The sequence below is a fragment of the Anolis sagrei genome, chromosome 1 (genome assembly GCF_037176765.1).
Source record: "Anolis sagrei isolate rAnoSag1 chromosome 1, rAnoSag1.mat, whole genome shotgun sequence".
Taxonomy (NCBI): Eukaryota; Metazoa; Chordata; class Lepidosauria; order Squamata; family Dactyloidae; genus Anolis; species Anolis sagrei.
Window position 1 is genome coordinate 160,935,441 of NC_090021.1, and position 23,583 is coordinate 160,959,023.

The 23,583-nt window shown below is 39.1% G+C and overlaps 1 protein-coding gene across 6 annotated transcripts in view; it reads right to left on the reverse strand.

Annotated features, from left to right (window-relative positions):
• AGAP1 (ArfGAP with GTPase domain, ankyrin repeat and PH domain 1) overlaps positions 1-23,583 on the reverse strand; it is a 406,754-nt gene that overhangs the window by 168,879 nt on the left and 214,292 nt on the right. For all 6 annotated transcript variants that reach the window (XM_060783920.2, XM_060783904.2, XM_060783913.2 and 3 more), the window contains one exon: positions 14,210-14,314. In XM_060783920.2, coding sequence (XP_060639903.2) covers positions 14,210-14,314 — 105 coding nt within the window. The remainder of the gene's footprint in view (positions 1-14,209; positions 14,315-23,583) is intronic.

Consider the following 23,583-nt stretch of genomic DNA (forward strand, 5'->3'; position numbering starts at 1 on the left):
GTCAGCCTCACGTTGCTAATGGGAAATATTCTGGAAAAAATAGTTAAGGAAGTGGTCTGCAAATACTTAGAAACAAATGAGGTCATCGCTAATAGTCAACACGGATTTATCAAAAACAAGCCATGTCAGACTAATCTGTTCTCTTTTTTCAATAGAGTAACAAGTTGGGTAGATGCAGGGAATGCCGTGGATGTAGCGTACCTGGATTTCAGTAAGGCCTTCGACAAGGTCCCCCATGACCTCCTGGCAAACTAACTAGTCCAATGAGGGCTAGGTAAAACTACTGTTAGGTGGATTTGTAATTGGTTAAGTGAACGAACCCAGAGGGTGATTCTCCCCAATGCTTCCTATTCATCCTGGAAAGAAGTGACGAGTGGGGTGCCACAAGCAGGGTTCCGTCCTGGGCCCGGTCCTGTTCAACATCTTTATTAATGATGTAGATGTAGGGTTAGAGGACACGATCATCAAGTTTGCAGACGACATAAAATTGGGAGGGATAGCCAATACCCCAGAAGACAGGAGCAGAATTTGAAGCAATCTTGGCGGATTAGAGAGATGGGCCAAAACTAACAAAACCAATTTCAACAGGGACAAATGCAGACTACTCCACTCAGGCAGAAAAAATGAAATGCAAAGATACAGAATGGGGGATGCCTGGCTCGATAGCAGTATGTCTGAAAAAGTTCTTGGAGTCCTTGTGGACAACAAGTTAAACATGAGCCAACAATATGATGTGACTCTAAAAAAAGCCAATGGGATTTTGGCCCTGCATAAATAGGAGTATAGTGTCTAGATCTAGGGAAGTCATACTACTCCTCTATTCTGCCTTGGTTAGACCACACCTGAAATACTGTGTCCAATTCTGGTCACCACAATTGAAGGGAGATGTTGACAAACTGGTGGCGCTCTTCTTCTCCTTTGCTCTTCTCATCCGGCCTGGGCTTCCCAAGGGGCCTCCGAGGAAGAGGATATGGAAGAGACAGAGGAGGAGGGAGTTACTGCTGCTGTGCTCGGGGGCGCACTTCTTCTCCTTTGCTCTTCTCATCCGGCCTAGGCTTCACAAGGGGCCTCCAAGGAAAAGGAGGAGGGCATTGTTGCCGGGGCCGGATGCCCAGGCCGGATGAGAAGAGAGAAGGAGGAGAAGAAGAGTGCCCCTGAGCACTTGAAGCTGGCGGCAACGGCACAGCAGAAGCAACTCCTTCCTCCTCTGCCTCTTTCTCCAAGGAGGAGGAGAAAGAGGCGGCGGCAGAGGGAGTTGTTCCTGCTGAGCTGTCCCCAGCTGCTGCAAGTGCTTGGGGACGCTCTTCTTCTCCTTTGCTCTTCTTCTCATCAGGTCTGGGCTTCCCTACATCACAGATTTTTACTTATTGCGGGTGGTCCTGGAATGTAACACCCGTGATAAGTGAGGGAACACTGTACAGGAAATGAGATTCCACCTGAACATATGGAAGAACTTCCTGACTCTGAGAGCTGTTCAGCAGTGGAACTTTCTGCCCCGGGATGTGGTGAAGGCTCCTTTTTTGGAGGCTTTTAAATAGAGGCAGGATGGCCATCTGTGAGGGGTGCTTTGAATACGATTTTACTGCTTTTTGGCAGGGGGATGGCCTGGATGGTCCACAAGGTCTCTTCCAACTCAATGATTCTATGACTTGCAAGGACTTAAAATTTTGGCTGTCTCTATTAGCAGACTCTAGACTTTGGCTTTCCCCTCTACTGTTTATTTAAACCTCAACCTCAATATCAGGACTGTTGCACAGCAGCGGATTTTACCCAGCGCCCAAAGTCCAAATGCAATAGACTCACAGACAAGAATAAAAATAAACAGAAAAATATTTATTATTTATTCAGCAGAGATGAAACATAAACTTGCAATGTTGCATACAAAAATCAAACAGTGCAAGAAACTTACATAGTCCCTGTAAGTAACACAAAATAAGGCATCTTCATCTTAAATCAAATGAGAGAGCAAAACATAAACCTTGAGTAAATAGCTATTTCACCATAGCCTCCTTCAGTGTAGCTTCTCCATGCTGCTCCCCAAAGCAAAGCCTTTGAGCATAGATCTCCTCAGAGAAAAAACTCTCCACCAACCACACTGTATTCTAAAAAAACCTCATACAAATATACCCCATTTGGTGTGGTCCAAGCTTGTTGGCTGACCTACATTACCAGCTGTATATAATAATTAACACCATAGGTTTTTCTTCATCACACACACACACACTTGATCCTGCTTTGACTTACCGCAACAAGGACCCAGTTCACAATAGCAATATAATATCATATTATATGCTTTAATATAATTTTAACATTTTACATTAAATTTTAACACAATTGCTAATTCAATTATTTTTTCATAAATGTCATCAGATTTTCAGTTATAGTTCATTTTACTCTTGCTGAAACCCATGTTCTGTCTCATGTCAGATGGATGATGAGATAGTCACAACTTCAACAAATAAAAAAAAGTCTTGAATGGAGATTACAGGATAACTTTCAATGTTATTTGTGAACATACTCTCCTTCCCATTTACACTAATAGAACCTTCCACTCAAGCAAATACCCTCTCTGAATGAATTTGGATATAAATTTATTATCTGGGGAGTTATTTGCCATCTCTATGAAGACAAAGAGAATTCTCTGAGCTCCCTCAACAGAGAGCAAAATAAGCCCCTTTCTCCAGTACAGAGAAGGGAAGGAGGAAATAAATGAAAAGAGTAAAAAGTTCCAGTGGAAGCTGATGATTCAGAAATGACAGCAGATTTTATAGTTTCTCCCTTTTTCCTAATTCGCAGCCCTTCTAAACGACAGTCAAATAACCTTGATAGTCATATGCAAGACTTTAGAACACATTCTGTCCATAAATAAGATAAAACACATTTGCTAAGAATAATGAGTTGCAATTTCTTTGAACTAAACAAATTATTCCATGCTCCATCTCTTCTGTGGCCACATTTATAACCGTGCAGAACAGATATAACATGCTACATTACTGATCTCAGACAGTTTTACTCAGGCTTTACTTTTAAAGCACTGTAGAATGAGAGCTTAAAACTGCCAAAGCATGTAAGACTGAACAGTTGAGAAACCACAGAACATACGCATGGCTTCTCGTGCTTAAATGTCTTATGGGACACGCAGAATACGTTTTTTGATTTCCAACTAGTTCAGGCATGGGATGTATTTACCTTGCATTGTTTCATACTGTGCCCTGCTGGACAGTTTTGAAATCACACAAAGCCAACAATTTTCTCTAATACTACTGCTGCTGCTATTATTATTATTATTATTATTATTATTATTATTATTATTATTATCTAGTTAAAAAGAGATATAGGTATGTATAAAAATCTTACACAATGGCTCACACTCTAGGTATTCTCATGAAGGTCGCAATATAGATCAACAAGAAATTCTATATATGTATTCTATTTGCTCAAATAGAAGCCAAAATTCTCATATTCTAACATTTTGTTTTCTTTCTTAGCACCATCAAATTTCCTTATCTCAATCAGTATCAGCAAACAGCCAATTAGCTCTCTTTCATTATTCTGAAATTAATAATACCTACTTTTGCACAAACTACCAACATTGATGAAGTTAAGTGAATTCTGAATTCCTTATGTTTAATGGTCTTTTTATACCTTTATCACATTAACTGTGTAAAATGTCTTTTTGTGACAAGATATTGCAGATATTGGTGTCTTTAGTTTCCTTCTCTATCATAAACTAAAAAAATGCTTGTAATTCTTGCAAACTATTTATTACCGAATGGAACAAATCACAAGGAAATACTATGTATACTTTGAAAATGTGATTTTATCACCAAGGAAGGTATGGTATCCCCAGTTAATAGTCTGGAAGTCTATTGTTGATGGCAAACGCTGTGTGTTTGAACTTGCAAATGCTGATGCCTTTACTTTTGCTGTGTACAGAGGGTAGCCAGACATTTTTATTGCAAAATGCCGTCTGAAAAAGATGCAAAATAAAACTGCTAAAATGCAAGAAGAAGAAAACAAGGGGGAGGACACAAAGACCCCCTTCCCTTTGCTTATGGAGTTCAAAGGCATAACATGCAGCACCCTGCAGCAAATGGGAAGCTACACTAATTTTAAAGCCATAAAATGCTATAAAGTGCCCTGCAGGGCAGAACTACACTGAAGCTAGTTGCACCTAAATAAGATATGGTTCATTTACTTCGCAGCTTAGCCTAATGTAATCATCAGCGGATTTCTAGCCTAGAGTTGTAACAGGCAAGTAGCCGATACTGCAGAGGCGACACTCCCAGCCATTGAGGAGGCTTCAGCTAGATTGCTGTTGATTAGAAAATTTTTCAGTTTTGACAAGTATTTAATGAACATAAATCGCACCTTGATTGGTTTCCATTGGGGCCACAGGCACACCTGGGAAAAAAGATGATCTTCTTTTGTGAAAGACCTTAGGAAACCTACAATCGTGTTAGGAGCTCAGTCAAAACATATATCTTTGAAATCTGCTGAATGTAGCCATGTAATTATAGACACTGCCCTTGCAATCTCCTGACAGCAAGGACAGTTTCAGTTCAAATTTGTAAAGACACTTGATTAACTTCATACCCAGGCAGACTACCTTCCTAAAAGAAGGATTTTGGGAGCGGGGGGGGGGGGGGGGAAGCCACAGAAATCTCATAATTATGCTGAGTACAGAAGTGGCATCTTTAATCCAGATCCACACTGATTCTTCTGCCAATTGAAGAGTTTTGATTCATATCATCATTGTTATCGCCACCACTATCTATGTACAACCATCACTGTGCTTTACAGCAAAAACAACAAAAAATTCCCTGTCCTCAGGCTTACAATTTATAAGATGCGCTCTTCCACTGGGAAAGTCAGGAAAAAGGGAATGTTTGCTTAGTCTTCCCTTTCCATGTTTTTCCCTATGCTCCCCAAAATCTGCTTTATTGGACTGCTGGGGGATCCCTTCATAAAAGCATGAGAGGTGGCGCAGAATAGGGGCTGCTGAGTGACAAGACAGAACTCTTCTGAGTGGTACTCTGTTCAATGAGTGCACCCATTACCTGTAATAAACTCTGGGTGCAATAGAATTAATTTCTCTGTAACTTCATGTAGAATCAGATCTTTTCTTATGCATTTAATTGATATTGAAATAGAGAACACATAAAATATAATATAGTTCTTCAATATTATTTTTGAGAGCTTGTGTTTGAATAAAATCTATACCCTGACAATGGCACTGGATTAATTTTCAAGATATATGTAAAATATCACCTAACTTACTTGATCCCCCAATTAACAATGAGGCTAAAACAATAATTTAGTGAATTAAGTTATGATTCACTTGAATTTGTTAGAGTAAGTGCTTTTCTCTTCTGTCAAATTCAGTAAAGCATAAATGTGTGCTGCTCCAGGAAAAGACATTTCCATCCAGTTAGAATTGGTGGATACCCTACTTTTGCTCTAGCATCAAGTTGACTCAAAAGAGAAAGTAGAAGTACAACCCAGGTTAGAGGAACAAAAGTGAGAATGATCAAATAATGAAAAAGAGGGGAGACATCTGAGGATAGAATGGAAGTGAGGTTGGGAGGAATGGGATCTTTGGAGACCAAGGTCTGCAACCAACCATATGTCAGGCCTTTTAGACATGAAAGGCAAATGTTCCTATCCACTCCACACATAGAAGATGTCAAACTTGTTTTCATGGAGGGCCATATTAGACTGATGGTGTAATATGACTTACTAGACAACACATTGGCCGTATTAGACTTATGGTTTCCTTCAAAGGGCCATTGAATCCATGGATGGAGAATCCGTGGATACAGAGGGCCAACTATCATTGTTTTTACGATGGGTCTTCAAAACGTTCCTACACTTTTACAAACTTTATTAAGAATTTCAAAATCTAATTAAATCAATTTTCTACATAGTTACCTTCCTATGCAATGTATTTTCCCAATGTCGTACCAACTTTTTAATGCCATCATCAAAAAATAGTTTTGCAGCTATTTTCACCACAGTGCAACAACTCTTATACTAAACTGCAAGGTTGGTTGGCTTGCCAGGCAGACTTGTCACATGACATGACACCCTCAATTACTACTACACCTGCCCTCACAGTTTCTAACAAAAATATAAAACTGTGGAAACTTTTTGAAGACTTCATGTACATCGTGGTCAGTGAGCTTTAGTTTCTATCCAGTTTGGGTCCCCAAATGTTATTGACCTCCTATAGTCCTCCCACCACTTTATATGCCATGTGGATTGGGGATAATGGAAATTACAACCCAACAGCACTTTTAGCACTGAAGTTGGGTAAAGAGTAAAGGACATTTTACAATCAGGTATCATATCCACAAGCCTTGCATCTAAATTAAAACCCTACTCTCCTGAATAAAGAGAACAAACTGCAGCCATCCATATCTCCATCAGTTCTAGTCATGATGAAGAATACAGTAATTTTACTCCAACTAGAGAGCCACATAAAATGACATGGCAGGCCAGATTCAGCCTATGAGTCTTTAGCTGAACACATGTGCAGTGTTTGCATTCTTTCTAAGGATCAAGAGTATACTGTGACTCTCTTCAGTAACTTCTTCTGTCCTGGTTATATTAACTTGATTCTACTGCACAGAACTGTGCAATACAAAATCCTATATATTATTATATGCAGAGAGATACTATGAATACTTTTAAAACTGTTTTGCTCATGCAGTGGCATGCAATTGCATAATTAAGTGAAAAGATATCCTTATACCACAATTTCCTTCTCTCATGTCTTCCCCTTTGCTACACCTACACATTTTAAAAACAGTATTTTGGAAATCTACCTTTTGGTCTGTGGCTAATATCAGTAAGTCAGGTACTATTTAAGTCAGGTATGCCCCTCAATTTTGTCAGTTCCTAGCCTAGAGTTTTGTGGACAACTTATCTTTGACAGCATGGTGCAGTAATTTAAGCATTGGATTTAGCAGTCCAGGGGACAACAGTGTAAATCCATTGGGTGACCTTGGGGAAGTTACATGGCACACTGGCAGACTTAATATGAACCAATTTGGAAGAAAGCTCTGTGATAGCTTCAACTTAGGATCACCATAAGTTAGGAACAACTTTGAAGAACATATAGCAACACATATCTGTCAATGTATTGTCGAGGCTTTCATGGCAAGAATCACTTGGTTGTTGTAGGTTTTTTCGGGCTATATGGCCATGTTCTAGAGGCATTTCTCCTGACATTTCGCCTGCATCTATGGCAAGCATCCTCATAGGCATCCTCATACCTCTGAGGATGCTTGCCATAGATGCAGGCGAAACGTCAGGAGAAATGCCTCTAGAACATGGCCATATAGCCCGAAAAAACCTACAACTCATATCTGTCAGCTTTTAGAAAGATTTTACAACATATTCACGTACAACTGATTTTAAGTTAGTTTTTGCTATTAAACAATGAAATTGCAGTTTATCCAATTAGGCTTACTTTGGATTATTATTTTATTTACATTTTTATTTTATTTATTTATTACGGTTGCTTATACCCCGCCCTTCTCACCCGGGGGGACTCAGGGCGGCTTACACAAACAAGGCACAATTCGATGCCTGTATTACAAAAACATAACATCAAAAACATAACATCAATAACAACAATAATTATAACACTGATAACAATTAACGTAAACAATCAATATTATCGGTAGGAATAGCCATAAACCCGTAAAAACAATTAAAACATTTAGCTTTGATGGTCGGTTTGATACTTTAAAACAAGGGTCCTCAACCTTTTTAGACAGAGGGCCAGGTCACAGTTTCTCAAACTGCTGGGGGACCAGACTATAATTTGAAAAAAAGAACATGAATGAATTCCTATGCACACTGCACATATCTTATTTGTAGTGCAAAATTATCTTATTTGTAATACAATAATTAAAATGAAGAACAATTTTAGCAAATATAAACTTATTAGTATTTCAATGGGAAGTGTGGGCCAGCTTTTGGCTGATGAGGTAGGATTGTTGTTGCTGTTGTATGCTTTCAAGTTGTTTCAGACTTAGGGTGACCCTGAGCGAGGGCCGGGTAAATGACCTTGGAGGGCCGTATCCGGCTCCCGGGCCTAAGTTTGAGGACCTCTGCTTTAAAAGAACCTCTGCTGAAAATCAGCTAAGAGGCATTAAACAATCCAATTCCTGAACTGAGCAAGTTCAGCACTAAAAGCATTTAATTTGTTTACTTTGACAGAAATATTTTACCACTGTTTTGAAATATCTCTGTCTTATAACTCATTTCTATATTTGTGTGTAATGAAAAGTTAAGATGTAAGTAGAAAGGTTTTCACTGTTGGATAATATTTGATATGGAGAAAGGCTAACATCTGCTCTAGGTGAATCAATAAAATGCACATCACTTTAACAAATAAGTACAAGGTAGAGAGCCCGTGAAAGATCTTAACCTTGAAAAAGGGATGCTTAGAAAGATCTTTTCTGACTGATATGTTTAGCAATGTTTATCAAAATGTGGCCCATGGATTGCATCATATTTTTCCCATTCACAAATGTCTTCTGTGTCGATCACCTACTGTACAAGCATGACAACATCTGCATCTTTCTGGGATCAACAGACTCCTGTGTGAGGGTGGCAGTAATAGCGCCGTACATAGATGAAAACAGGTTTAAAGAAGGCCATGATCACTATGGTATGTATCGCTATATACCTGATCTATAGTTATGACAGTGTCTGTATTGGAGTCTGGAGCAGCAACAATAAAAAAGCAGGATATACATACATCATTATGCTTCTGGCAAATCAGAAACTGCCATTTTCTCCTCCTTGCAGAAAGTAAGAGTTTTTCTATCAACTTAAGTTATGTGAATATGTAGAATTATGTTCTATGCTTCTCTCCAAATTAAATATAGTTGTGTGTCTCCTTGACTTATTAATTTCATAGGGTTTTCTTCAAGCAAGGAATACTCAGAGGTGGTTTTGTTAGCTCACTCCCCTAAAATAAATAAAGGGCATTTATTGTGCAGGACTTAGCATTTCTTTCTTCTTTGTAATAAGGAAAAGGCAAATTAAATGATGTTTTGGCAAATTAAACTAAAAATATCCTTGTGACTACTACTGCACAGTTCTTTTTCAGCAAAAAATGGGCCCAAGACAAGGACAGATTGTGGGAAAAGGAAGCGGAGGAAACCCAGTTGCAGTCAAAGAGCACAGCTGTGCAGCAGCCATGGTTGTTCTCTGTGTCCAATCCAAGGGTGAAGGGAAAGACTTGGATGGATGGGGAGTGAGGAGTCTTTTGTCAACACCCCTTTAATCCTCCTCCACAGAGAAACCGAAGCAAGGCATCAGATGCCGCTGCATGCTGTGTTCAAGGGGAGGGGGATGATTTCCCTAAATCCCACCTTTCTCTTCTTCTTATGGGCTGAAAAGCACAGCCTGGCATAAAGTGTGAGGCAGCAGCTATTTTCACAATGTTTCTCTCTCTCTGGTTAGTGCATTTCCATGCAAAAAATAAAGATGAATATAATTTGAAATGAGTTTTCTTGTTCAAGACAAATTTAGATTGCAGATCCCCCCCCCCATATTTTAATATATAAAAGTCCAATTGAAAACAAGACTTGCTTTTGAGTAAATAAGGGCAGCACCGTACTTTAGTCATAATATGAATAAGTCTTGAGATGTATAGTTAACAATAGGAGATCAGTGCTCAGTCCTATTTTATCTTGATGCAACGTATGCAATGTAACATATGTTTGCTTTTTCATAAAAAGGAAACATCCACAGCATTTTCATTTTTGTATATGCATAAGCCATAAGAAAAAGCTAGTATGTCAAAAAAAGAGGAATTGTAAGAAAGGGGGCAAAGGTAGCAGTTAGAAAAAAATATTTGTAGGATGTTAAAAATTACAAAGTAATAAAATGAAGAGGGGTAGCAAAAGAGGTAAACTGTTACAGAAGGAGGAAGTGAAAGAACAGCGAGTAAAGCTGAAAAGAAGTCCTTGCAGTTTGGCAGGAATTAGGGTACAAGTTAAATATGAAAGGAGAAGGGGAAAACCAGACCGGAGATGGGACAAAATACTCTGGCAGGCACGGGCCCGGGAATTTGGGGGGGGGGGGGCATAAAGTAAAAGAAAAAAATCCCATGGGATTCATTTATATTTAAGGAAATGTGTATCTTTGCTTACATATAGCCAATTCTGCTGGCAACCGCTGCTATTTTGTAAATTTATAGCCCTTTCAAGGAGCCCGTTTTTCAAAACCATAGCTATAGGGTTGAGGGGAACAGCTGATATCTTGTAACTGTTACAACGAACTCCCGCAATATTTCTGTCGTCTTTTCTTGGTACAAAGACTCCACTGACATTTAAGAGAGAATACTTCTGGAGGTTTTATTTTGAGACAGGAATTGTAAAATATGTTCCTTATAACTATGTGTTTGTATGAAGGTCAGGCTGAGGAAAAGCATGTCAGTAGCCCATGCACACTACCGGGAGGCAGCCCAGGCCACAGTGGTCCTTTACAGGGTACCAAATAGTCATATTCAGAGTGGTAGATTTTATTTCATGTTTGCACGGACTCACCCCCCTCATTCTACTTTGAGACAGAAGGGGAGAATAGGAAGAGGGGAAACCATTAGTATTTTCTTGTAGGTTTCAATCCAAAACACTTTTCATCCAAGCATTTCAGATAAGATATACATAACCTATAATACATTCTTCTTTTTTCTGGTTTCCCCACATCTCTTAGAAATAAACATTTCTTTTATTTACTTCATTTAAAACATTGATATCTGAGAAAATGTATTTCTATATCCTAAATCCAGGTCCGATTTAGTAATATAATAAATTTTACAGATAGAGGCACATAGTTATAATATTTTATGAAGGAAAGTTGGTAAGGTTTGGAACACAATGTAAGTTGCATATTTAACCTGAAATAGTGTACCTCAACCTGGCCTTTGTGCAAACACAACCATACATTTATAGGTAGAAGGAAAATATTTAGGAATTGATTTTTTTCAATTAATATTCAACATTCCTTTATTAATTTGCTGCTATCAAGGTTGAGCCTTCATATGTCAACTGCTGAAGTTTTCACTTTCACAACACTGTTTTAAAAAGGTACAGATAGAAGTTTTGTATTCTGCCTTACCTAGTGTAAACTGTGCCAAAGAAGTGTGGGAACGAATAAAACAGTGCTATATTAGAAATAGCTGCATAATTAGTATTTGCATTTTCCCCCAATCAAGAGTTTTCTTTTCTTTGGTCCAGCTTTCACATGCTGCTCCATACGCCTCTCTAAACATTTTCTTACTACTCACTCATTATTTTAAAATTTCACTTAAAAGCCTCCTTATTTTCCAAAGTTTTTGGAATTTTAATGTAAAGCTATTTTATAACTTTTTATAGTTTGATTACATGTATTTGTCAATTTGCTATATAATACCTTGCATTTTTTATTTTTATCTGAATAGTTTGTTTTATACTTGTATTTCACAGGTTAATTTTAACATTAACTTCTTTCCTCTGTGTATGTATTCATGTATGTGAGTATTTATTGTTTTGTTATTTATTTAATGCCATTGACATAGATGGTACTGTAAAAGTAAAAGAACCAAAAACAGTAGGCCCTGCCAAAGGCATATAGTCAAAATATATGAGCTGATAGATATAGATATATAATATATGCCTTAGGTAGGACATACTGTTTTTGGTTCTTTTACTTTGCATCAATGGCACTGAACAGATAATAAAACATACATGAATATCATAATTAGATTGGCATTCTTCATGTCTTACTCATGGTTGTTATTATATATCTTCAAACAACTTCCTGCGTATAGTGATTGTATCATGGAGTTTCATTAGGAGAATCAGAGCAGGGTTTGCCTTTGCCTTCTTCTGAGGCTGAGAGAGCATGACTTCCCAAGCTCACCCAGCAGGTTTCCATGGCCACGTGCGAATTTGAACCCTTGTCTCCCAGTGTCCTAGTCGAACACTCTAACTAATACACCACAATGGCTTTTTTCTATATGCTGTATTGAGACAAAATAATGATAATAATGATAATATTAATATTAATAATAATATTAATGTATTAATATATAAAAGATGGCTAATAAATTATAATATTATTAATAATATATTAATATATAACAATGATAAAGATGGCTAATAAAAACTATTCGTGTCACTGTTTTAAATTCTCTTTAAAATTGTTGTGTACGTTGACATTGCTTCTAGCCTATGCCAACCCTATCTCAGTGTTTTCTTGGTAAGATTTATTTGGAGGGGATTTGTCTTTTCCTTCCACTGGGGCTAAGAGACTGTGACTTGCTCAAGGTCTCTCAGAGGGTTTTCCGTGGCAGACCTGGTAGTTGAACCCTAGTTTCCAGAGTTCTAGTCCAACGGTCATATCACACAAACAGAACCATTTAGAATCACTAGGCACAGAATGTTTGATGGTAACCCTGTCAACCCTCGAGATGGTATAAATGTGCCCGTTGAAGCCAGAGCCCCTTAATTCCTTTTCATTTATTGCTGCGGCAGCTTCATGAGCAACCGGCAGGCTAGATTCATTTTTTCGTTTTCCGGACCTCTACCAACTTGGCTCTGGATTACAAACTGGCTACTCCATTTTCACATTTCTACTTCGATTGTTTACCTGCTTTCTGCATACACCCAAATGAGGCACAAAGGATGTCCTCTGTGACACGTTTCAAGCACTGCAAGCAGTGCAATCGTAAGATGCCAGACAACGATGGACATCACAAGTGCCTGATATGTTTGGGCGAGGTGCACATTGTCCAGACCTGTGTGCACTGTCAGGCCTTTACACCACAAGTCCGTAGGGATCGTACCGCCCTGCTGCGATCTCATTTGTACATGGAGATCCTGATGCCATCCTCTGCATACATTTCAAATTCTTCTTCAAAGTGCTCCACCAGTTCAAAGGCCAGTCCTTCGAAGACATCTTTGACACCTTCAGCTCTTCTGGGGTCCTCGGGTTCAAGGCCCATCCCTGAAATATCTGGGACATCACCTCAGGATGCCCTGGCCTCTGCCTCTCCTTCCTCTACATTGAGGAAATCAGAGAGCAAACACTCTATGCAAGACGAACCTGCTCAGTCGATACCAAAGAAGGCCAAGAAGCAAAAATCCTAGGTTTTCAGCTGAAAAACCAGTTACCCCATAATGCAGTTAGGCAAATTAATTAATTAATTAATAAAAAAAACCTAAAGAGAGCTACTGGAAAAAGAGATCAAAAGGATCTGAACATCCCACATCTTGGGCTTCTGTCAACCAACATGTGGTCACCATGACAGTCAGGAACTTTTGCATACAACTTTATGGTGCTGCATGCCAAATGACAGGGTTATTTCTTCATTTTATATATTAAGAAAAACCTTTTATTGTTTTGTTTCTATGAGGAAGATAGTGTTTTAATATGTTTTGCTATATATGACACTGTTTGCTTGAATGTGCAAAATTTTCTTTCTTGAATAAAAATTAATGAAAATTGGATAGTGTATGCTTGAATCCAAATACACATCGGCACTGATGCTCTGGTGAACCTAGGATATTGGAGATAGTTTCACCTTCTCCTACTGGTGACTTGAAAGCATTCATGGACCAGGTCCTGAGGATGGCTAATGCACTGGGCCTTGAAGTCCTCCAATTGAATCAGATGAATGACCCTGTCTTTGGTGATGTCCAGAGAAAAGCTCCAGTGTTGGCGTTCTTGCTGTTTCTTCCTTAATTTCTGTAGTCTTTGTGGTCAATGGCTTCCTTGGTTCCCCCAATGGATAAGAAGACTAAATTGTGGTACCGTATGGACAATTCTAAACATGAGTGACTAGCCAAATATCAAACGTCAGACTTAATGATAGTACTAGTCAGCATACATTTCAGTTGCCTCAAATGTTAGAGCTGTTGCAGGTATATCTGACCTGTTGACTCCAAAACTTGCACCAGTTTTCTCTTTCATCTTTAGTTTTTGAGATACAGAACACCTGCCATAACCCACTCTTCATCTGCTCACCCACAGAACATCATGATAATCATATCTAAGAAACTGGAACTGATGCAATTTTCCAATGCAATGTTCTAAATCAGTGCCCAAATAACCCCAGGAGCAGGTCTAAAAACCAAGACATCAAGAAATTGGAGGGGGGGGGGCGCTATGCTATGTAATAACTGTGAAATGCATGCATACTTACATGTAAACTTGGATGATACGTTAGTACACCATTATCACTAAGAGTAACATATTTCTTCTTCCATTCTTTATTTAACGACTTGCCACTTCTCTTTAGCAGCATGCCCTGTTAGAAGACAAAAGAGTAAGTGAAACCGATGGAAAACAATAATTTATTGTATTTTAGAACATTTTAGAATCGTATTACAATACACTCTAATATGACACTGCTACTACATCTCTACATCCTGATATGGAAGAAGTAGCAAAAAGCACAAGAGTAGCTAAATCGGTTCTCAAAGTATCACTGCAGCTACTTTGCTTCTTTGAAGAACAAATAATGTTTCTGTCAGGAATCAGTACACTTCAAAGAAGACTGAGATGAATTTACAATTAATCTTGTGGTGACCAGATAAGCAAATATTCCTTGGCACTCTTTGTAATAGTTCTTGATATTTAGGATAATATACTACAAAAACCCAATATCATTTGCTCATATCTTTCTCAACGGGAACCACAGATGTTCTTTTCATCTCCAGGATGCCATTATAGTGAGTCTGGGACAAACTAGAGACAGTACAATATGATAATGTGACCATGGTGGGCCAACTGAGCCCTAGCCCAACTGGGGTCTGAGAAAAGTTGCGTCTTTGACTCATTGTCTCTGTTTAGAATCATAAAATCAAAGAGTTGGAAGAGACCTCATGGGGGACCTTGTCGAAGGTCATGGGGGACCATGTCGACGGCCTGACTGAAATCCAGGTACGCTACATCCACAGCATTCCCCGCATCTACCTAGCTTGTAACTCTATTGAAAAAAGAGATCAGATTAGTCTGGCATGACTTGTTTTCGATAAATCCATGCTGACTATTAGCGATGACCACATTTGTTTCTAAGTGTTTGCAGACCACTTCCTTGACAATCTTTTCCAGAATCTTGCCTGGTATCGACGTGAGGCTGACCGGACGGTAATTGTTTGGATCATCCTTTTTTCCCTTCTTGAAGATTGGGACCACATTGGCCCTCCTCCAATCTGCTGGAACTTCTCCCGTTCTCCAAGAACTCTCAAAGATGATTGCCAATGGTTCTGAGATGACTTCCGCTAGTTCCTTCAATACTCTTGGGTGTAATTGATCCGGCCCTGGGGACTTGAACTCATTTAGAGCGGCCAGGTATTCTTGGATGACTTGTTTCCTAATTTGGGGTTGGATGTCCTCTAATCTCTCACCCACTCCATCTTGCTGAGGATGAAGATGACTTTTTTGTGTGTGAGAAGACCGAGGCAAAGAAGGCATTAAGTAGTTCTGCCTTTTCCCTATCCCCTGTCAGCATTGCCCCATCTTCTCCTTGAAGAGGCCCTATTGCCTCCTTGTTTTTCCTTTTTCTACTGACATAAGAAAAGAAGCCCTTTTATTGTTTTTAATGTCCCTGGCAAGCCTGAGCTTGTTTTGTGCTTTAGCCGCCTGGACCTTTTCCCTACAGGTGTTGGCTACTTCTTTGAATTCTTCTTTGGTGATTTCTACCAAAATTAGAGTTTCATTCTGAAGAGATAATAGTAGCTTCTTCATCGGAGCAACACACTGAAGCATGCAATTCCTTCTTGGCAAGAGTCACTGTCTTGGGAAAATAGCAGCCTTTGCATGAGTAGAGAAATAGGAAAAAATTGGTTTCTAGTGTCAAGTATCCCATTATGATCTCTGTGAATTTGAGCCCAGCAAAGTTGAATTTGGTCTTGATCTGTAATTCCAAGCAAGGCTTGGGTTGCATTTCTCAGGAGGTATATTCCAGTATTAACCCACTAGTACATCAAAGGACAAGGAAGGGTCCAAGGTGTCTGGTGAAAGAGTAAAAACAGATTGGCCTTTTCTCCAACAGTCTCATCACCTCTTAAAGCAGAATATTGTTTGGCCATGAAAAATGCACTGTCATAATTAGTGGGGTTCTATATAACTGTCATGTTTGCTTAAAGTGAGGTTCACTTTGCTTCCCTTGGTTCAAGGCAGAGCAAAACAACTACAACCCCTATCATCTATCAATGATGCACACAATATGAATTCCAAGCATACATCATTCTTTACAGCAGATGCTCTACTCTCAAGAATGTCAATTGGACTAAAAAAAAGCATTGAGAGCTCTGGCACAATATTGTAATGTGAACCAGTTGCAACTCTATCCAAAAACTAAAATCATGGTGTTTGTCGAAAAACCCAAGCTTCACATCTGGAATCTAGATGGGAACAAAATCGAGCAGGTTCCCTGCTTCAAATAGCTGGGGATAGTCCTCCATTCCTCCAGGAGCAGAAAAGCCCATGGAGACTATGTGGCTGAGATTGCACAAAGGAGCTTGTCTGCTATATTAAAATATCTCAGGTCAAGAAAGGAACACTACATACCAGTAGCACTCAACTATTTGATGCCAAGTCAGCTGCAGAACTCCTATACAGTACCCAGTTAAGCCCCTTTTCTGACTTTACCTCACTGGAGAGTGTACAGGGTGCAGCAGCATAACTTCCTTTTTTCAAAACTTAAAAAAAAAACCCATTGTATGAATCAGAATTTTTTTCATAATGTAGGTGCATACCTAAAGTTTTGTTTTACGGAGTTTTGAAGTTCAAATTAGGTAGGTGACGTCCCCCATTCTCCATACATTGAGTAAACTGACTTCTGGCATAGCAGGTGTTATGTTGGCAATTTCTTCCTGGATGTTGGTCTTCCAGTCTTGTAGGGTCCTTGGATGGTTCACATAAACACGGGATTTCAAAAAACCCCATACAAGATTTGAAGACCAACATCCAGGAAGAAATTGCCAACATAACGCCTGTTATGCTGGCAAGAGTCATGACAAATGCCAGAAATCGGTTTACTCAGTGTATGGAGAATGGGGGACATCACCTACCTAATTTGATCTTCAAAACTATGTAAAACAAAACTTTAGGTATGCGCCTACATGATAAAAAAAAATCTGATTCAAACAATGGGTTTCATTAAGTTTTGAAAAAAGGAAGTTATGCTGTTGCACCTTGTACAATCCAAATTCTTAAGATCAGCCCTCTAGGTCTGAATGTGTTTCTCCAATGCCACCCTACGTCTGGAGACAGGCTTCCTGAGAATTGAGGACAGGGTGTGGATGGTTATACTGAATTATTGCCTTAGACTATCCCTCTCTACCATTGGCCTTGTACTTCTTACTGTGTCAGATGACTTTCAGTCCAGTTGCAATAGCAGCCAAAATTTCATCCTTAGGTTTCTCTCCAGGACTGCTAACCAGTATGGGCTACAACCAAGCCAAATCTCTGATTAAACAACGAATACCTGACATTGAGCACCAATTAGACTTAGCCAATTCCCTATCCTTTATTATCGATGGAGTCAGTAGGTTTTTTTTTTACCTCCCCTATGAAATATCTAACAATGCTAGAGGTTTCCAGCCATTGGAGGGCCTTCACTCTGGCACACACTCTTGCCATACACTCCCATCTGCTGTATTGGAAGGTTGTTACCGGAAGACCCCATACGCTGAGAGACTGTGTCCTTGTGATTCAGGACACACAGAGACGACAGAACATGTGCTTCTTCAGTGCATATTCCATAGAGATATTCAATCCCCTCTCATTACACCATGGCTACTCAAACACCCAGGAAGCTCTGGACAATTTTATATTTTCCTGCTTCTTTCAGATACGAACTTGGCTAGTACAAGTCAAAATTTCATACCAGCAGAAAATTGGGATTATAGTCTTTTAATTATAGCAATTGATGTTGCTCCCGCCTCTGTCTGACTGGACTTCCCTTCCCTGTGGTACATGAGCACCCCAATTCCCTCCCTTCAGACCCCCCACCCACCTTTTAAATCAATTAATTTTGATATACTCTTGTGTTGATGTTCTGGAAATAATGCACTTGTTTTAAAGTTTTAGAGTTTTAAAGTTTTAAAGTATTGAAGTTTTCAAGTTTTCAATCTCACAACCCTTAGACCTGATGTGTTTGTGTGGGACGGTGTCCCTCTTCTCATGAGCTGGTCATTGACCATAATAAAGTGAACTTGAACTTGAACTTATAGCAAGTGCTCTCCAACTTTTAAAGCAGCAGAGCCCTTTTTGAAGGAAAAGTTTCTCGTGGAACTCCAAGAAACTTTTGGACACAGGGGCTGCATTGCCTTGTAAAATTTGACAGATGGCTGGGCCGTTGGTTGCTGGATGGAGAACGTTTGTGTGAACTAATTGAAAAACACGCACACTGTACATAGAGGCTTTGCAGTCTGAGCTGGTGGTGAGGCCCCATAGGTTGCAGCAGAGAAGCCCTGTTGACCGCGCTGGCGATAGCGAGACTCCACAGTCGCATGTCTCCTTGGCAGGAGGAGTGTGGGATGCAGAGCACAGTTTTAGAACTGCTGCTTAGAAGTGCTGACCATGTTGTACCCATCAAATACTACAGCAAGCTGTTGTCATTTGTGACTTTTAAAACATTTCATGCATCACTCATTTGCCTTGGACTGTTTCAGACTAAAGCCACCTCACATGGTAAATTGAATAAGCATCATCATTGGTATGAGAAAATTCACATAAATGGACTGTGTTTCCAGAAGAGGGATCAAGGATATCTTTTCCTGATTGATAGGTCACCCAAATGTCCTGTTAGTCTTAGTGTTAGTTGACAGGCAAAATACAATGATAATTCCACAATACTTTCAATTACACAAAAATGCAGTGAAATAGCTGGTTGGGATCCTATCTGCACTGGATAAATGGGGAACAATGATGGCCACATCTTTCCATCATATAAATGTTGTACTGTATTGAGTCACTGCACTTTACAGTTTCTGAATGTTCATTCCCTCTGACAGTGAAAGCAGCTTGTCAGAAAGAGTGAAACTTGAGCCAGACAATGAACCTTTCAGTATCTTTGTTGTCATGTTTCATACTTGAGTCACAGAAGGCAACATGCTGCTCTCATATTAGTGAAAGCATTTTGGGAAAAGCTTTAAAGAGGTCTATCAACTGAGATAATACAGACCTATTGTTGAGTTGCTGGGTCACAACTGGCAACTTGTTTTCATTGTCCTCCCAAGTGTCTGTTCAATGGTTACACTAGCAGCCATGTCCCTGAGCATAACTTTTTTAAGTACTTTGAAATCCTCTTGCCATGCATTTTTCAATAAAAAATAATCCAAGGACAGTCAACTACAGTTTAATCATTTCTTGCAGAAACAGGTGAATTGATTTGATACAGTTGAGATTATCTAATTCAGAACCATGATCTTAGGTGGTTCCCATTTTTCTAAGATGAGATTTTTGAAATGATCAGGAAACTAAACTGCAATGCAAGAAATGAAATCTTATTTGGAATATCCTTTAGCTCTACTATGAATCAGGGGTTAATATATTTTGATTGTATCCCTGTATTATATACATGATTTACCTCTGCAAAAAAGCCCATCATGCTCAGAAAGAAATGAAAACTACATACTGTAAGTACCCTAAAAGTTGACAGAGTCCTAGATGCATTTGAACAGTTTGTTGTGGGAGAACAGAAAAACCAATGATAAATCCACACTATCCCCTTCCCTTAGGGTTTTGATGACATTATATCCAAGCATCTGGTTAGGATCTCACTTAACGTTAATGCTGGGTGAAAATAACTAAAGTTAAGCTTCCCAACGAGATCATTTTTTTTCCAGAGCAAGAAGGACAAGGAGGAGCCACCACTAGAGGACATCTAATTGCTAGTTGACATCACAATGTTTTTTTCAATGGTAGATGTTGTATTACTGATAGGCAATTGAGAAAATTAGATCTCAATTAAGTTATTCATAGTAAAAAAAATACTTAAGTATGTCTAGAAGAGATATGTTAGAGACAAAAAGAAGTGATTGTCAGTATTTTTATTATAAAACAACCCAATAAAGCTACCCTGGTGATTTTTCTCCTTTTTTCACTGGCTTTTCAGTTTCTCAGAAGCTTCTGCTAGGGAGCTACACAACCTACCACATGGTAGGTTTGAAGGGTTGGGTGGTTTGTTGCCATCTTGGACCTCCAACTCCTTCTTCCCAAGGGCCTGTATCGCCTCAAAAGATGAGGGAAAAATTAGGGTACTGCCAGTCAATGGGTTTAAACTTGGATGGGAGGTGCGGGGATTTAAGGAGCTTGCTCTCATACACACTAGGCAGTTCATTCCTGAGTAAGCACCTGTTTTGAAACTATGCAATAGTATTAAAGTCCAGTATATTAATACTTTTATTGATATAATAAATAATGTTTCAGCTTTATATCTCTGTGAAATGAACTGATGAGTTTAATGGACAGCAAATATACAGAAGGCTTCATTTATCCAGCTTAGCATCCATTGTTACTTAATTGGCTGCAAGATGACAATTGTCTGGTTAATATGACAGTAATTTCATATTCTCAAATCATAGTTACTTTTAGCTGTGACACTCTTTACATTGTACAAACCAGCCTTTGACACAATGAGATGTGTTAATTTACTCAACCACTCATTTTTGCAATTTGTCATTTCTTAGCAATAGAATTTTTGAGGAAGAGGAAATGACCATAATGCTAACAGAAGGCATAATTTACCATTAAATCAAATCCTGACAACACAGTCAGTAATTCCAACATAAGGAATCCATTTTCTCAAGTTTTGAATAACATAGTTTATTTTGTGAATTTATTTTTTTAAGTTGAGAGGAAAATTAGATATCTATCAGAAACAGTGCTTGTTTTTATGCACATGTTCCAAAATTATACACTTCTGTATATAATTTTTCTGCATATTTTTTTCAAGAAAAGACTTAGATTAAGCAATCTGTATTTTTCAGATTGGGCACATTCAGAAAAGGCTTACTATCGCTTACTAGTCAGCATGAGATATATTACCTTTAGTGTATAGCAGTTTTGAAAAATAGGGAATTTTGGTATTCACCAGAATGTGGGTGGAGGCCCTGTAAGATGGAAGCTTTCAGGAGTGGCAGTCCACTCCCCCCCCCCCCTTGGAGTACTGCAGACTCCAGACCCCCTTCACTCCTTACATAAGACAAGTTTTAAAACATTTATTACAGTCTTGGTATCTGCTGCTATTTGCTTCCAGGATTCAGATCCATGGATTCTCAAATCCCATTATATACAATTGTGTAGTAAAATTGTGTTTCTTAAATGAAGGTTTGCTTTTGGGATTTTCTTGAAGGGGGGAATGCAGTTAGAATCATAGAATCATAGAATCAAAGAGTTGGAAGAGACCTCATGGGCCATCCAGTCCAACCCCCTGCCAAGAAGCAGGAATATTGCATTCAAATCACCCCTGACAGATGGCCATCCAGCCTCTGCTTAAAAGCTTCCAAAGAAGGAGCCTCCACCACACTCCGGGGCAGAGAGTTCCACTGCTGAACGGCTCTCACAGTCAGGAAGTTCTTCCTAATGTTCAGATGGAATCTCCTCTCTTGTAGTTGATTCTTTAGATACAGAATCCATGGATACAGAAAGCCAACTATATTTTAACATTTGCTGAGAATTAAACCTTGTGAATGTAGTTGTATCATCTCTACAGTGTTGACACCACAAACTTTAGTGGAGTTTATTTTGTTCTCTAGTCAAGCTGTCTAGTACAGAAATTCACTCTGAATCTATGCAGAATTATCATGTAATGCCAATATCTTTATTTGTGATTTCAAGATATTTTGTTGGTTGCGATGAAAAACATTTTGAGTGGTCATAAGTAAGAAATGCTTAGCTGACATCCAACATCTCTACTAAGAATGCACATTATATGTTGAGACCCTTGAGGTCACTGAAAGCCAAAAGCAATGTTAAGCATACAAGGTTTAAATAATTTACTAAGTTAATGTAATGAATGTAAGCATTATCCGAAATCCATCTCTAAGTGGCTTACTGCAGCCCCAAGCTGTGATAAAACGCCACTCATAAATTTATATTAAAGCTCTATTCAATAGCAATTATTTACCAACAAAGATTTATTGATTCATTTGCTGTTAAAGTCTGAACTCCTAACTGAGCAAATCACCCTGTGATATTAGCCTTCAAGACATCAGGCTTTGGTACAGACCACTATCAAGCTCAGCAACCTGATTATAATGGTAAAACTGTGCAGTTAATGAGGAGAATCCCACTTGGGATCAATTAAAAGTGGTGGACAGCAGGCCAAGGAATTGATATAGGACACACATGTGCACTAGTATTTCCCATGTATGTTAAAACTGCTAATTATTTTTCTTGGTATGGATTTCTATTTGATTCATTGGCTCTGAAAGACCATCAGTGTAGAAACTAAGAAGTAAACGGGTGGTTGTTTAATGGCCTTGCTTTCTTAGACTGGAAATAATTTAAGAAGCAGGAACATATTTGTTGAGGATGGGAATAGATGGAGGTGGAGAGTTCTCAAATCCCATGTAAAGGAAGCTTTCAGGGCCCGTTTTTTTAAAAAAGTGTATCTTCCTAAATCAAATGTACTCTACTGCTTTTGTAAAAGACGTTGAAAGAAAAAAGTAGTGGCTCACTGCGCCTTTCTGGCAAGTTGGTTTCTGTTCCATAATTACAGGATCATTGTTGCTCTTTTAGTGGCCACACATACACAATGCAGGCTAAATACCCACAAAGAGGGCTTCAAATTGAACTTGGGGTCCCAGATAAGTTCATTATTCTATAATTTGATTATTCATATAAACCTCTGTGCCGGCAGGACTGAAGACCGACAGGTTGCAGGTTTGAATCTGGGGAGAGGCGGATGAGCTCCCTCTATCAACTCCAGCTCCTCATGCGGGGACATGAGAGAATCCTCCCACAAGGATGATAAAAACATCAAATCATCCAGGCGTCCCCTGGGCAACGTTCAATAGGAGCATAGTGTCTAGATCTAAGGAAGTAATGCTACCCCTCTATTCTGCTTTGGTTAGACCACATCTGGAATATTGTGTCCAATTCTGGGCACCACAATTCAAGAGAGATATTGACAAGCTGGAATGTGTCCAGAGGAGGACGACTAAAATGATCAAGGGTCTGGAGAACAAGCCCTATGAGGAGCGGCTTAGGGAACTGGGCATGTTTAGCCTGAAGAAGAGAAGGTTGAGAGGAGATATGATAGCCATGTATAAATATGTGAGAGGAAGCCACAGGGAGGAGGGAGCAAGCTTGTTTTCTGCTTCCTTGGAGACTAGGACGCGGAACAATGGCTTCAAACTACAAGAGAGGAGATTCCATCTGAACATTAGGAAGAACTTCCTGACTGTGAGAGCCATTCAGCAGTGGAACTCTCTGCCCTGGAGTGTGGTGGAGGCTCCTTCTTTGGAAGCTTTTAAGCAGAGGCTGGATGGCCATTTGTCAGGGGTGATTTGAATGCAATATTCCTGCTTCTTGGCAGGGGGTTGGACTGGATGGCCCATG